Source organism: Podarcis bocagei (assembly GCF_964188305.1).
Source record: "Podarcis bocagei genome assembly, chromosome: 3".
Lineage (NCBI taxonomy): Eukaryota > Metazoa > Chordata > Lepidosauria > Squamata > Lacertidae > Podarcis > Podarcis bocagei.
Genome location: NC_138127.1, coordinates 53,219,959 through 53,235,620, shown reverse-complemented (window position 1 = coordinate 53,235,620; position 15,662 = coordinate 53,219,959). Strand labels below are relative to the sequence as shown.

Sequence of the window (15,662 nt, the reverse complement as noted above, 5' to 3'; positions counted from 1 at the left end):
CAGGATTATAGTCATCTGCCGATTCTTCACTTTTGAGGATAGATTCTTTTATGCAATGAGCTGCTACGTGAGAAGGTAATCCTACGTCCACTGATAAGGTAATGCATAGCAGACATTCGCAAGTGAAACAGTAGGGTTTGGTTGCGGTTGCTTGACTGTGATCTTTATCTGCAATGTAAAACATATGTGCATTGCTTTACCTACAATGAGTAAGTAACTTTATTGCAAAACTCTAGATTGGCCTTTTCAAAATAAAAGTAGTTGCTTGAAATCAATGGTGCCTAAGTTGGTCATGATGGAAAGTTTAAAATGTAACGTGTAAAGGTGATTAGGCAGAATGGATGGTGAATCTGTTTACAGATTTTTGTAACAAGCGAATGTTTCTGTTCCCAGCATGAAGCAGCCAGAAATGAGTTGAATGACAGACAGAGGGAATTGGATGCCTTCACTAACAAAGGAAAACACTTGCTAGCAGAACTGAAAAAGATTCCCAACTGTGATCCCATGCTAGTAAAAGTTGACATGGACAGCACTGTGGACAAATGGCTGGATGTAAGCAGTATACAGTCATACCTTGTGTTGCATTTGCTTCAGGTTGAGCGTTTTCAGGTTGCGTCCCGTGGCGACCCAGAAGTACCAGAAAGGGTTACTTCTGGGTTTCGCAGCTTGCGAATGCGCAGGCGCTCAAAATGACGTTATGCACAGAACTGGCGAATCGCGACCCGCGCACATGCAGACACGGGTTGTGTTCTGCTCAGGTTGCGAATAGGGCTCCGGAACGGATCCCGTTCACAACCAGAGGTACCACTGTATTTGAGATGTAATTCAAAAAGTTAAATACAAACAAGCTGTTATTAGTGAGGAGCATGCTGAGATTTCAAAGTAGCTTTTATTTTGGATCATGTGAGTAACTGAAGTGTGAGTCCAATCATGGGAATGAAGAGTTATATATAATCAGAACTTGGCCTGTATTATACATATACCGTGAAGAATTCATGGCACCTTGAAAGATTTTTTTTATTAAGTAGCAGAATTGCATTGCATCATTTCTCCAAGGAGCACAGTGCAGCATATGCAGAGTTTTCCCATACAGTTCTCAACAATCCTGTGTGTGTGTGTGTAGTTTGACTTGAGAAACAGGAACTGGCTCCTTGTCACCCAGTAAGTTTCTTGGCCTAGTTGGGGTCTGAACCCAGATCTCTGCAGTCTCAGCCGAACAGTTTATTAAGTACACTATATTTATATAAAATGGAAGGAAATGTGAATTTGATTTCTCAAAGTGTGTCTTTTCTCCTGGCAGGAAATAACTACTTCAGAAGGGAAAGCTTTCATCAGGGAAAGTGTTAAGCCCCCTCCCTACATGTAATGGTTCCAATCCTGATTGTGCCCCACACAGCTCTTATTCTTAAAGAGAAAAGCACACCAATATATTCACACACAGTGCATTATGTAATGGAGTCAGCCTTGAAATTCAGGAAGAGAATGAGGCATTGATTATAGCACTAGTTAACACCAAGCCCCCAGATCCAGTGCCACAGAGGCAGCTTGGCTTTTTACTCTCACTCTGTGCAGATCAAGGAGGAATAAGAAGCACAAAGGTTACCTTTTGTTAGGGTTGCTGCTCCTCTGTGTGCTTCTGGTTAGTGGTGATGACTAGAGAAGGAAGGTGGTAGGGTAGAAATTCATTATAATTTGATGCAACTAGGGAGTGAAGATAATGCAACTGGACAAAGGTTCCTGAGCAAGGCTGCAAATTCTTTAAAATAAATTTCTGTTTCTGGCATGAGGATAAATTTGAACCCTTGAGGAAGGTCTTCCCTTTTCCCAGTGACTAAGCAGGGGTCCTTGAAAACACACTTGGATCTTGTAAGAACAACAAAGAATCTGGCACCTTTGTCACTCAGTATACAGATGGCATAGTCAGGAGGATGTTCTCAGTCTGTCTTAGCAATCAACGTGAGCTGTGCTAGAATGACAGGTGGGTCAGCAGAACTAAGCAATTAGTTAAGCAATTAATTGACTTAAACTTACTAGAATAATCAATAAAGATTTATTTAATCAGGCAATATCCCTAATTGCTTTCTTCATTGCATAACAGGTTTCAGAGAAGCTTGACGATAGCATAGATAGGCTGAGTGTCAGTGTGTCACTGTGGGAAGATGTCCTGGCAGTTGGTGATGATGTGGATGGGTGGTGCAACAACTCCATCTCACAGATGAATGGCATTGTCAGCAACCTGGCCAGCTGCCAGGGAACCGAGGCTTTTCTGGAAGAATGCCAGGTACCGTTAAATTGTTAACAGGCAACAAATACACATCCAATGAATACACACAATTTACAGGTGTTAAATGCTTTTGGAAGAATTCCCAGCAGAATTGAAAAAGTCAGGAGGAGTGAGAAGGATGCATCTATCTTTATCTAGATCCTGTGCCTATATCCAATAGTGGTTGGCTCATCTGGCTTCCAATGCCAAGGGTTACTGCCAGTTATCCAGAGACAGAGGGGTAGGGACAAGGCAGCAGGGAGATCAACAAAATGTGGCTGCAGTCACAAATTCCATCAGAGGCTCCCACCATGCTTGCACTGAACTCCTTGTTGCCTTGCTGGTCTGCCTTTTCCTCTCAGTAATGGTTGGCATTGGAAAGCTAGGTGAGCAATGCTGTCGCACTGACCACTACTTCCTGCCCCCGGCTGAGGACATTGGGACCGGGGGCAAGATGGCAGTGTGGGAGCAACAAGAGTCCAGAAGCCAGGGGTCCGAGGGTCAGGAGGCAAGAAGTCACAAAGTTGAGGGTCCAAGGGTGAAGAAGCTGGGAGTCAGGAAGCCGAGGTCCGAGGATCAGGAAGCAAGAAGCCAAACGCAGCAAGGCAGGAATCGTGTTGCTGTGGCGAAGAGCCAAAGGGAAATGCTGACCTTATATCCCTTATATTCCTGCCCGGCTGTTGCCACCAGGTGCAGTGAGTTACCAAGCGGCTTCACCTGTGCGGCCTTGCCTTGCCTCTCCAGAACAAACTTAGGAAGGCCCCAGTCCTGTGAAGCCCTACTGGTCACAGGCCTGGCTCCTGCACGGGCTCCTAACACCATGACCCAAGTTACTTCTTCCAATAGGAATGAATGGCAGCTGTTCACTTATATGGAATGAATGCACTTAGGGCAGTGGTTTTCAACCAGTGTGCCATGGCACCCTGGGGTGCCTTGAATGACGGTCAGGGGTGCCATGAGCAACACTGGCCTCTGTCCCTCTTTCCTTCCCTCCCTCCTCTGATGTCTTTGCCTCCCCAAGGCTTGCACAGCTGTTTATTGCAGCAGCCCTGGCTATAAGCTCTGCAGGAGAATGGTGCCTCTTGCAGGCACCTCTCTTTGGGGTGGGGGGTGGGGGTAAGCACAGACACCAGAGGCTGCAGCACAGGCTGCCTGGAGGACTCCCAAAGAGCGGAGCCTGAGGGAACACTCCATAGGAGGGGGTTTGAAAAAGGGTGAGAGGCTGCTAGCTCTACAGGCAAGGGGTGAGACAACTGGGCTCCTGAGTCCCACAGGGGAGCCACAGAAGGAATGTAGTTGGTTAAGGGAGCCGTGGACTCAAAAAGGTTGAAAACCTCTGACTTGGGATGGAGATATTAAACTAAAGCCATTTTTCCTCATGTGCTCTTTTACAGTCTCAAATTATAAATAAAGAACAGAATGTGGAACAAATCAGTTCAAAAATATCTGAGCTTAAAGAATTAGTAAATGCAGAAGAAGTTCCCCCAAATCTTCAGGTAAGATATTGTAGCCCATTGCAGCTAGTTCTTTAAGGTCCTTTAGGAGCCCAAACAGACTTTCACACTCTTTCAGTCTCAGGCTTCTATGAAGTTTGATTTGAATTAATAGCTCTAATCTTTGTTAAATGTTCCTGTTACAAAACTGTATACATAGACAAGAGGGAGTCTATATTTGGCTCTCGGTGTTTAAAAATCCATCATGTAACTTAGTGACTGATCCTGATTCTTTCATAGAAGAAAGATCAGATGGCCTTATTGTGAAATTCCTGTTGTTAGGCTGAAGATTGTATCAAAGAACAGCCACAATAAGATTATTCCTTTTAATAATGAAGGCAGGTGGTCAAGTGCCAGCTTGAAAGCAAAATGGGACCACCTTTGTAAGACTAAAATGCTAAAGTTTGGTACTGGCAGCTGGAGGGAAGTTATCAGCTCCCCCTCCCCCCCCCCATTGAACACCTCTGCAAGCTTCTGTTTAAGGCTAGCTGAAGTCCTGATCAAGAGGACTCCTCTCAGGGTGAAAGGCTATACTGCAACATTATTATTTTTGTAGCTGCCACTTGTGGGATTTAATGTTTATATTGTTGATTCATTAAAGGACCTTATGTTTTCTTATTTAACAAATGGTACCACAGAAGTGGGATAATAATTATTTTCAGTTGTTTTATGAGTATGACAGGGAGGATTTGCTTTAATGAATCTGCTTGTTTTTGTTTTTGTTTTAGTTTTTAGAAGCAGATTTAAGGAAAAAACTGGTGCACGCTAAAGAAATGTCTGAGATAGCAAAAGAAACACTAAAAGATTTCAGTTCTCAGAAGATGCAGTTACATAGCTTTGTTAATCAGATGGAGAAGTGGCTCACCAAAATGGAAGAATCACTCCTAAGCTGTGCTCATAACCAGGATCTGTCAGGTCTAAGCACAGTCAAGGTGAGTATTACAAAAACAATATAGTATTTATGGTTCATCAGAATTCCATGTCCATTCTTATGTCACTGTAGAAGGGCATTAGTGAGGCTTTGGCATCACCTTGTGGTAGAAGGCAGATTTTTACCTTTACCTTTTATAGAAGGAAGAAAATAGAACTTGTGGGAAGTAGAGAGCTGCCCAGAACCAGTTTGCTTTCTTGCCTTTCATAAAAATGTTCATATCCGCCCCCCTCCCCCCCAGCTTCCATCTCCTTCAGGCATTTGTTCTGTTTTCACCAACCAGGACAGCATACAAGGTGAGGGAAGCATATTGAAGTTGAAGTTCGTGAAGTTAGCAGTTGGCCAGCACTGGCCTCACTACTCTAACAACCAAGTTCATGAGGTTGCCTTGTGAGGTGGGGCAGAAGTCCCCCCGCCCCGCCGACCAGCAGGAGGGAGAGGACAGTGTATCAGACTTGATGGCTCCCGGCCCTGCTCAGCTCTGGCCACCTCCTGATCCCTCTTAGCAGTGTTTTGTTTACATTCCAGTAGCGGCCAGAGCCTCAGCATGCCTGTGCCAGCCCTTCCCTGTCCCCACAACCCTCCTTGTCACTACATAGGCATCCTGCCATTGGTCACACTCTGCACCTGCTCACCACAGATGAGGTGGCAGTGGTGGGAGGCGGCACATCAGGGTTACAAGGAGCATGTTGCAGCAGCTGCCCACCACCACCACCTTCACAGCCACTGCCAGCATGCTCCTTGGAGGCCGGATCTGCCACCTGTCTAGATCCAGCTGCTTGAGGCAGCTGCCTTACCTTGTCTCATGTGTGGGCCGACCCTGGTTTCATGGCACCTTTAGCTCAGAGACAAAAAAAAAAAAGACTTCATCCCAGATATTTCACTGTTTAATGCCAATTACAGGAAATGGACGAGATTTTAAACTAACTTAATATAGTGCATTTATCATGTGTTGGTTTAGAACTATCAGGAAAACCAGTGCTTTTTTCTGGGGGTACGCAGTGGTACGCATACCCCTAAACATTTTGTGAATCTTTGTACTTTTGTCCAGTTACTGTATTTATTTTTCCTGATTTGAACTATAAAATGGTGCTTTTCTTGAGTCAAAATGAGAGTACCCCTAAACATTTTTTAAAGGAAAAAAGCACTGAGGAAAACAAGCAAGCTGTTCCTTCCCCCTGCCCCCTCGCTTTCCCCCTAGAAATCAGCCATCTATTTCCAAGTCAAAATGTGAAAAGTTATCACTATACAGAAGTTTTCATATGATCCAGAGTGGAGAAATTTCCTGCTTTGTTAGGCATGGTAGAAACTTGTAGCAAAGATATTGGAAGCTATATAATGGCAATGAACCAGAGGTATTTCCAGGGTCTAAGGCTTAGATTCGAAGTCTAGAAAAAATGTAAGCAGGGCTGCACATACATTTCAAGAAACTTCAGTTCAACTGATACATGAGGAAGTGTCCCAAAATTAGGGACAATGGTGTATAGTTTCAATGTACTTCATACAGAGGTAAAACAGTTAGTAGAGTAATTTAAAATCAATTTCTTTTCTATTTTGATGGCTAATATTTCCCTCTCTAAGGTTGCAGGTTCAACCCCTTTAAGAGACTGCTGCATATTCTTGCATTGCAGGGGGTTGGACTAGATGACCCTCAGGGGTCCCTTCCAATTCCAAGTAGGGAATAGATATAAATAAGTAAGATGGTATGTATGTGTTCATGATAGATTTAAATAAACATAATGTTCTCTATTTGATGTTACAAATTTTCGCTCAGAAAATACAAAAGGACCTGCAGCAGCAGCAGAGCAACTTTGATTCCACTCAGGAAACACTTAACAGCCTGTGTCGCAAATATCCGTCTGTGGAACTGGAGACTCTTGGGGGCACTGTCACATCGTTAATAAAGAAGTATGAGGCTGTGAACCAGTTATGTTTGAAAACACAGACTTCCATGCAAGAGTCCCTGGAAAAACACTTCTTCCGTGAGTTGTCATGGTTGTTAATATGTGAGCCACAGGAATGTATGAAATTGCTTGAGATGAATCATGCCAGCTTTGATTGGTGAAATGTTTCCATTAACATCACTAACTCATTTTTATGCATAGCCTTTCCTAAAACTCAAGTTGCCAAAAACTTGTTTTACTTATCTTTCCAAGTAGCTGGGTTTTTGCATAAACTGTCTTAATATATTCACTATTCAAAACAGAGAGTCCTAGTCAGTATTCACCAGAATAACTCAGCTGTTATTTCTGTTTTCTAATTTTATTAAACTGCCACTGCTGTTTTGCAGGCTTCCTTGTTTTTGCTAACACCAAAGTGGTCTACCATAGAGAACAATATTCAGTGTTCCATTACTGAATTGAAATCTATGCCATTGTTCTAGTGGCAGTGATTACAGTATACAAGTCAGTAGTGGAAAATAATAATTAAAACAGAGTATTCTTGATGAATTCTGAGCACAGAATATCAGCATCTTTGTATAATATAATAATGTTTTATATCTATCCCTTCTTGTTTTTTTAAGAATCTATGTGTGGATTTCAAAACTGGTATTCTAACCTGAAGACTGCTGTAAAAGACTTAAGTATTACATCTGGAGATAGTAAAGCCATCGAAGCAAAACTCCATGAACTGCAGGTACCGTTACCATGGATGACCAAACAACACATTGTTTGGTTTTCAAGTCTATTGGGTCATGCAGGTGTACCCTTTAAGCACTCACAAAGCTTTGTGGGTTTTGTGAGTGCTCAACATGCATGCTCATCCCCATTACCACCAGCAAAAACTCTGAAAAAAGTATCTCGGTGAAGGCGCAAAGATAACAGGTACAGAAGAACTCACTGAAGACAGGATACTGCTAGCATGTTACTGGTCACAAATAGCATCTTTCCCAAAAACATTGTAGGCATGGTGACATGTTGTATATATCTATGGCATGAAATAATACACATACCGTCAATTGCAGCTATGGAGAAGCCCCTGGGAAATGCTCACTGAATGTACCAACATTAATCTGACTTTAAATTTTACCCAGTCTTAACTGATGATGCTACCAGGCCCTTTGTGTTTCCAGTGATGTCTTTTGGAATACTGTGGATGTTAGAGAGCGCCTTGCAATCTACTCCCACCAAGATCTATCCCCACCACCCTCCCTCCCTCCCTCCCTTTACTTGCCAAGGATGATAAAGATGGTTCCTCAAAACAGCATTTACCATGGTTGTTTGCATACCTGGATGCTACTATGCAAGTGTAAGGTGGATTGCAGAATGTTGGTTCATACCAAACTTTCTCTTTCCATACAAAACTTGCAGGTTAGAATTTTTTTGCTAGTTGGTCTTCTATACACAAGAACTTTGTATTTGTTTTCTAAACAAGGAGTAACATTCAAATCTTCTGTCTACCATCTGAAGTGGTACATTCAAAGGACGTCTGTGCCAACTAATCTTTATGTATATATAGTCTTGGCTTTCTAAACAATTGCTCTTAACATTCATGCTTTAACCAATCTTCTTCATTTCCATTTTCTTTTTCCTTCCTCTACCCACTTTCCCAAGTAAAATTCTGTGTTTGTTCCACTCAGAAAGTGTTGGATTCCGTTGAGGAAGGAAGGAGCAAGCTGGCGGCAGCTTCCCAGGAAGGAGAACATCTGTGTGCTTTCCTACCTAAATCATCTGTGAATAGCATCCAGGAACAGATAAATAAAGCTCATCAGGACTTTGAGGGATTCTTTAAACAGTGCTTGAAAGATAAAGAAGCTCTGGAAGAATGCATTGCGGAGCTGGGAAGGTAGGTTGATTTATTCATTTGTGCATGTGATGCAGTGTATTAAATATCCATATAAATCTGCCTTGTGGTCTTGGTCTACCTATTCTGACCAACAGTGACTCTCGCAACCATGCAGCCCCAGAGCTTTTTAACTGGATTGGGCCTGACAGCTTATGCACACAAAGCATGTGCTTGACCACTGGACTTTGGCCTCTCCTAAAAGTGGATTTGCTTGACAAAAAGAAAACAGTAGCATATAGCTTAACATTATGAAATCGTTGGTAACCATGTCAAAACATTTCCTTTACAGGGAGGAATGTTTGTGGTCTCAGTCCTCTTGCTTACATAACATCAGCAACAAGTCCAGTTTTGAATACTTTTATTCATGTGCTCATAGCAAACAGTCCTTCTTTCTAGTTTGTACAGTTAAAATGGAGATATGGGTAGGATTGTTGACCATTGGACACTCCAGTTGAAGCAGGAGAAAAGGAGCTGTGGATTTGCCTACTTCATTATTTGCCTGACTCCCTTCATCTTCGGTGGCAAGCATGTCTCCAGGATGTCACACAGGCCAGCAGATTATGGTGGGCAATAAACAGTACAACTGGGGAGAGAATGGACCAAACGATCTATGCCTGCATTTTCTCCTGCTTCAACTAGATGTGTAAATGGAGATGCCTAGTATCTGTGGAAAGAGGTTACAACCCTAAAGGAGGAATTCAGCACCGTGCTAAGGTGATCATTCCATCAGGGCAAGCATTTTGGTTCATCAGACAGAATGATCCCCCCTTTCCTGCCCCTGTGCGCTGTCCCAAGAGTTCTCCTGGACCCCTGAGCCAGCTTTAGGGGCACTAAGGGAGCAGGGAGAAGCAAATGGAAACCTTCTGTTGACGGGACTCATTAGGTGAATCCTGTCCTCAATATGTGAGAGAGAGAGAGAGAGAGTGAAAGGGGAGGGGAAATAGAACAACCAAAATAGGCTTATTTGACATTTATATTTCCTGTATAACCATATTTGGGCATTCACCCCTCATACAGTTACATTTGTGTAAGGTAGAGAGTGGGATAATTTTCACTAGCTCTATCCCTGCTGGCCTATTGTTTCCTCATCAGCCCTAACTCCCTCCCCGCCCCCCGCCCCATCCACACATTGCAAGGGGTGGTCTCTGAAAGTGGGAACCTGCTCTAGGCTTTAATGTATGTATGCTCCACACGCATACAGCATATATTGGAGTCACATGAGGGGTGAATGTATGAGTCGGGCTGTAGAGAACAATCCTTCCATTGCCTTCAGTTTCCACGTAGACTATGATAAAAAATTAAGCTGTGCCACTTTTACAATTTTGAAAGCTCCATTCTCCCTATAATTCCCACGGTTTTGCTTGACATATTTAGATCCTTGTTGAGTATTTTTAGGTTACTCGTCACTCAACAAAAATAGTTTGTGTGCTGCTCTCATGCACTAGGCATTAAAGTAAAACTGATATCTAGACAAATTTCTTTCTCAGTTTGTGTAATAGCAGGTGAATTCTCTCTCTATCTAGCAACAGTTGCATACTTCTGCTTTTGTTTTTTTCACAGCTTTGAGGATCTGTGCAAGAGCTGGAGTTTGTGGCTCCATGAAATGGAGGAAAGGATAAGCACAGAAGCTTTGGGTGAGAGCAAACAGAATATTTCTGATAAGAAAAATGAGGTGCAGAAAGTGGAAGCATTCCTAGAAGAGCTGCTGGTGGCCAGGTAAAAAACAAACTTTACCTAAATAGCCTATCTTCTTACCTGCTCTATTATATAATAATGCCTACACGATCCTAAATAGTTTGCTTAATGTGTATTTTTACCAGCACAGTGACAAATAAAAAATGTAATGAAATCAAGAAACAAGTGAGATATGCATATGGGTCTAGTGCTGAACTTTTTTTATTCAAGATAGCTTAGTAGTTAAGGGAAGTTTGCGTACACTGCAATATGCAGTCAGTTCAGGGAACCGTTTCTCATATCCACCATACAGGTTTTGTTCCGTTGCCATAAGTGAGTCGTGGCACATAAATACATCAACAGTCTAGCAAGTCTCAGTCCCCTTAACAACCACATTCTTATTAAGGACTAAGGATGTGGGATGTGACTATGGGGCCCACTATTATATTATGATTACAGTTTTGTTCATGTACCCTTATGTGAATCTTTTACCATTCATATTATATTGGAGCTATATTGCAATAATGAACATTGTCCATAGTTTTTCATATATGTAACTCCGTAAGCTTTCTTCTCTGTTTTTGTTTAGAGAATCCTTTGATAAACTGACCCAGAAGTCACAGGTTTTAAATGAGAAAGGATATAGTACTGGGAAGGAAGTCCGTCTGGCTTCTCAACATTTCTCTGCTTACCATAACCTAATCAAGGCAGTGAAGGAAAAGCTGAAGACCTCTCAGGTGGCTCTCCAGGAACATCAAGCATTAGAAGAAGCTATGCAGGGTATGTGGACCTGGGTGAAAGATGTGCAAGAAAAGCTGGCCTCTGCAGAGGGCACCATTGGGAGCAAAGTCGTGTTGGAGAAACGCCTCATGCAAATACAGGTGAAGTAACAAGATCATGGAACTGTTTGTATCAGAACTGTTCGCTGGGTGCCCTCCAGAAGTTTTTGTGACAATTACCAGCACTTGTGTTGGTGGGGGCTGATGGAAGTTGTAGTCCAAAGCATGTGAGGCACCCAGGTGGCAAAGGTTTCAAGTGTTTATCCTCATATGCTTCCTAAATCCAGATAAAACTCAATCTTTAGTTAAAAGAGATCAAAGACAAAACCGGGGTACTGAAAATACAGAATTGTCCGTATTTCCTCGCTTGTAACCTTCTGTGTCACTTTTGAAAAGAATAATATTCAGCTGTTAAACCAAAACACAAGTGACCATGAAGTGAACACTAAAATTAAAAACTAAAATAACAGCCACAGTTTTTTAAAAAAAGGATCCACCATGAGTAATAACAGGCAACTAAAGCATCATTGGGACGCGGGTGGCGCTGTGGGTTAAACCACAGTGCCTAGGATTTGCCCATCAGAAGGTCGGCGGTTTGAATCCCTGCAACGGGGTGAGTGCCCGTTGCTGAGTCCCTGCTCCTGCCAACCTAGCAGTTCGAAAGCACATCAAAGTACAAGTAGATAAATAGGTACCGCTCTGGTGGGAAGGTAAACAGCATTTCCATGTGCTGCTCTGGTTCGCCAGAAGCAGCTTAGTCATGCTGGCCACATGACCTGGAAGCTGTACGCCGGCTCCCTCAGCCAATAAAGAGAGATGAGCGCCGCAACCCCAGAGTCGGCCACAACTGGACCTAATGGTCAGGGGTCCCTTTACCTTTTAAAGAATCATTATCATCACCATCCCTCAAGCAGGCCAAATGGTAATCAGAATTACTCCTCCACTCTAAGAGACAAAATTCCCCTTGCTTTCAAATGCTGAACCTATCCATTCGTTTCTGTGGCTTACTGGCCAAGGGTACCCAATATATTCTTTCACCTTTAGTGCTAGTTGTGACAACACTTTAAAAGCTATATCAGGCTGAACTATTATTGTAATTCTATAATAATCCTGAAAGGGCTTGCTAAGAGGAACCTAGAATTCAGTATTGTCCATAGAAAAAACTACACAGGTAATCCTTTCTAATGTCACATATGATACAGTTTTTGTTTCAAAACTTGATGGGTGGCATTCTTCTTGTGGGTAATGTGGGTGAACTATTGAAGCTTTACAGTCCTTTTGCTTCCTAGGAGATCCTTTTAATGAAAGGTGAGGGAGAAGTCAAGTTAAATATGGCCATTGGCAAAGGTGAACAAGCCCTTAAAAGTAGCAATGAGGAAGGGCAGAAAGTGATACAGACCCAATTGAAAACATTAAAAGATCTCTGGAGCAGCATTATCAATACCTCCCTGAGCTGTCAAAGGTAAGTTATTTCGCTTTCTACATATACTTGTGATCATTGTTTGGTAACTTTCTTCATTGAGAGTTCATCTTACCTGGTGATTGATTAATTAATTCGCTTAGGACTGGTTTGCATTGATTTGGATTCTAAGATAAGTGAAAGGAAGGAAGTTCATGAAAGAAAAAATTCTGGTCCCCTCCTTGATCTTGCATCTGCCTACACCCTGACAAAGTATCCCTGGAAGGGCAATGAGGCCCTCCAGGACATTGAGGAATGGGAGCCTGGCAGGCTGCTATGGGAGAGAAGGGCCAGCCAAAACCAACTAGCCAGTTCTGAGCAGAGTGCCTTAGGGGCATGGCAGTGATGGCTACTGGCCAGTCTTCTGTGTAAAACATGTCCTTTTCAAGAATAAGGAGGGGGTGGTATGAGAAGGAAACAAACAACTGCTCATTAAAAAGGTTAAGTAAGAGACATGTAACCTTCTCCGCCCCCAAATCATTTCGATTATTTCCCCCTCACTCCTCAATAATAACAAATTTTTCTTTCCCAGTTGCCACCTGTGATTTGGGGTGGGGTGGGGGCTGAATTGGCAGGAGGTGTTTTACAGCAGCCCTAAATCTAGTTCATTCTCTTAAGTGGTGTAAGATTTTAAACGCACTGTGCATTTCTTTACTGCAAGCTTGCTTGAATCTGTGATTCATCAGTGGGATGAATATCTGGAGAGGAAAAGTCAGCTAGACCAGTGGCTGGAGTCAGTAGACCACAAAGTGGAGCAGCCTTTGGAGCCTCAGAATGGCTTGAAAGAGAAATTCTCCCTGCTGGACCATTTCCAGACTATTGTTGCAGAAGTGGAAAACCATTCTAAAGACTTGCACCATCTCATGGGTAAAGCCAGAGAACTGTATGAGAAAACAGAGGATGATTCTTTCAGAGAGGCTGCTCAAGAGGAGCTGAAAATCCAGTTCAGTGACATTGCAACGGTAGTCAAGGTAAATATTATGTATGCTATCCCATATAGATGGAAGTATATTAATCCAAGAGATGCTGTGCTTAAATGTTTTAAACTTCTTTGGAGTAGCTTAGCAGCATCAGCAGTGGACACCATGTTGCAGCTGGGCCACTCATCTAACTTCCATCCAGCTGAGTCACTGCAACACACCTAGAAGGAGAACGAGAGGGACAGGCATCGTTTGCACTATGCTGACCTTATACAGTAGCATGAGATGCTTAAAACCTGTCAGAGAACTCAGGAGGAACTAAGATTTGAGTGGATCATTCCAATACAATTGGTTTTATTTACCATGAAAGGACAGGCAAATATTGACAGGAAGTTATTGGAAATATAGTAGAGAATAAATATTTTGTAACTGGGAAAACGTAGAGTCTATGCAATACAATACTCAAGAAAGCAAACAAAAAATTAAGTAGATGTTTATCTTGTCTGCTCTGTGGCTTCAAGCAAGAGTTCAGTGCAGTGAGTTCCAGGAGGAAATATGGTTCATTATCTGACATTGCTTATTGGATAAGCAAATCCTGAAAGAATCAAGCAGTTCTGCTATCTTGGGATGCAAGGGAACGATTCAGTCATAAGATATGTGTGACTCATCATGTATATTCCTTTGGACTAAAACATATTGCTGCAGTTATAAGAATATTTCATCATGTGTGTAGCTAGAGCAAAGAGGCCCTGTATTGGGGTAGCCAGTGTGGTGCCTTCTAAAATTCATTGGACTACAACTCCCATCATCCCTATTAGCCATATTGACTGGGACTGCTAAGAATTAGAGTACAACAACATCTTGAAGGCTAGTCATACTCTACCACTATAGAGAACCATATTATTGAAACAATATACATTGCCAGCATTCACATAATCTATACTCACAGTGATCTGATTCGGTTCTAGTATAAAACTAAACTGTGGTTTATTGTTATATACACAAGTCCTTGTGTGTCCTCCTCTCCTCTCTTCTTCTGGCACAACTGCAAGGGGAAGATTGGAAGCTTTCACATTCATTTTCAGTCAAGCATGGTTTAGTAGTATGCCCACCCCAGCACTGTGGTTAATTCTGATAGGTAATTAAGAAAACAAATAGGATCATAAACCATGGTTTGAAGATGACTTGTTTGTCTAAATCATAGTTAAGATCAGACTGGTAGTTTGGCAGGGCAGGGGCACTTACCTGACTTCCCATCCCCAGCGTCACTGAGGCTTTCCAGGGGTGAAATGTTGGTGAGGTCTGTTTTCTTGGGTAGAAACTAGACAAATATAGGTCCTCTGGCAGAACTAACTCATTGCATTGTTATTCTGTAAACACCGCATTGAACACAACCTCCTTTTCACTTATAGGAAAAAATGAAGAGAGTGGAAGATATTGTTAAGGACCATCTACTATACCTCGATGCAGTTCATGAATTCACCGACTGGCTTAATTCTGCAAAAGAAGAGCTTCACCGCTGGTCAGATGCGTCAGGGGATTCATCAGCCATACAGAAAAAACTGGCCAAAATTAATGTGAGAAAGTACTGCAGTAGCTTATTAACCTATTAACTTTAGCAAATATCAGTCAAGACATGGTAAAATAAGCATTAAGAAAAGAAAACATTATTTCTTACATTATATATTACAAATTCAGCTGAGAGCTTACCTGCTACTTCAAATTATGTTAAGAGCTCTACTGCTGAACTGCAGCTATTTAAAATAAATCAAAATTATACACAGCATAAGTAGTTGAAGGCTTTTTTATATATATCCAGTTCTTTTAAACAGGTAACATTTTAAACAAACAAAACTTGGCTTCTCATTCTGTAAGCTGTGTTTTATTTATTGAGCTGCTAGCTGACTGTATTTCTGTATGCTAAAACATTAACGTTTTATGCTGTGTTTTATTTTTGTTGGTATTTTGAACCGTCACTTTGTATTTGTAATAATGTATTTTATTCTTTGCCCTGTAAGTCAGTCAGGGATTTTATGCTGATGACTGGCTATATAAGCTTAGTTAATACAATCATACTTCGGCTCCCAAACACCTTGGGAGTCAAACGTTCCAGCTCCCGAACGATCGAAAACCAGAAGTGAGTGTTCCGGTTTTCGAATGTTCTTTTGGAAGCTGAACGTTCGACGGGGCTTCTGTGGCTTCCGATTGGCTGCAGGAGCTTCCTGCAGCCAATCAGAAGCTGTGCTTTGGAAGTTAAATGTTTCAGAAGTTGAACAGACTTCTGGAACGGATTCTGTTTGACTTCCGAGGTACGACTGTAATAACAAGAAGATGAAGAATCAGAAATCGTGTAATAA

The 15,662-nt window shown here is 42.1% G+C and overlaps 1 protein-coding gene across 15 annotated transcripts in view; it reads left to right on the top strand.

The window, feature by feature from the left end:
• SYNE1 (spectrin repeat containing nuclear envelope protein 1) overlaps positions 1-15,662 on the top strand; it is a 285,408-nt gene that overhangs the window by 115,791 nt on the left and 153,955 nt on the right. For all 15 annotated transcript variants that reach the window (XM_081187166.1, XM_081187171.1, XM_081187169.1 and 12 more), the window contains 12 exons: positions 394-552; positions 2,099-2,281; positions 3,658-3,759; positions 4,485-4,688; positions 6,462-6,669; positions 7,212-7,324; positions 8,268-8,473; positions 10,034-10,189; positions 10,737-11,028; positions 12,216-12,388; positions 13,047-13,356; positions 14,718-14,882. In XM_081187166.1, coding sequence (XP_081043292.1) covers positions 394-552; positions 2,099-2,281; positions 3,658-3,759; positions 4,485-4,688; positions 6,462-6,669; positions 7,212-7,324; positions 8,268-8,473; positions 10,034-10,189; positions 10,737-11,028; positions 12,216-12,388; positions 13,047-13,356; positions 14,718-14,882 — 2,271 coding nt within the window. The remainder of the gene's footprint in view (positions 1-393; positions 553-2,098; positions 2,282-3,657; positions 3,760-4,484; positions 4,689-6,461; positions 6,670-7,211; positions 7,325-8,267; positions 8,474-10,033; positions 10,190-10,736; positions 11,029-12,215; positions 12,389-13,046; positions 13,357-14,717; positions 14,883-15,662) is intronic.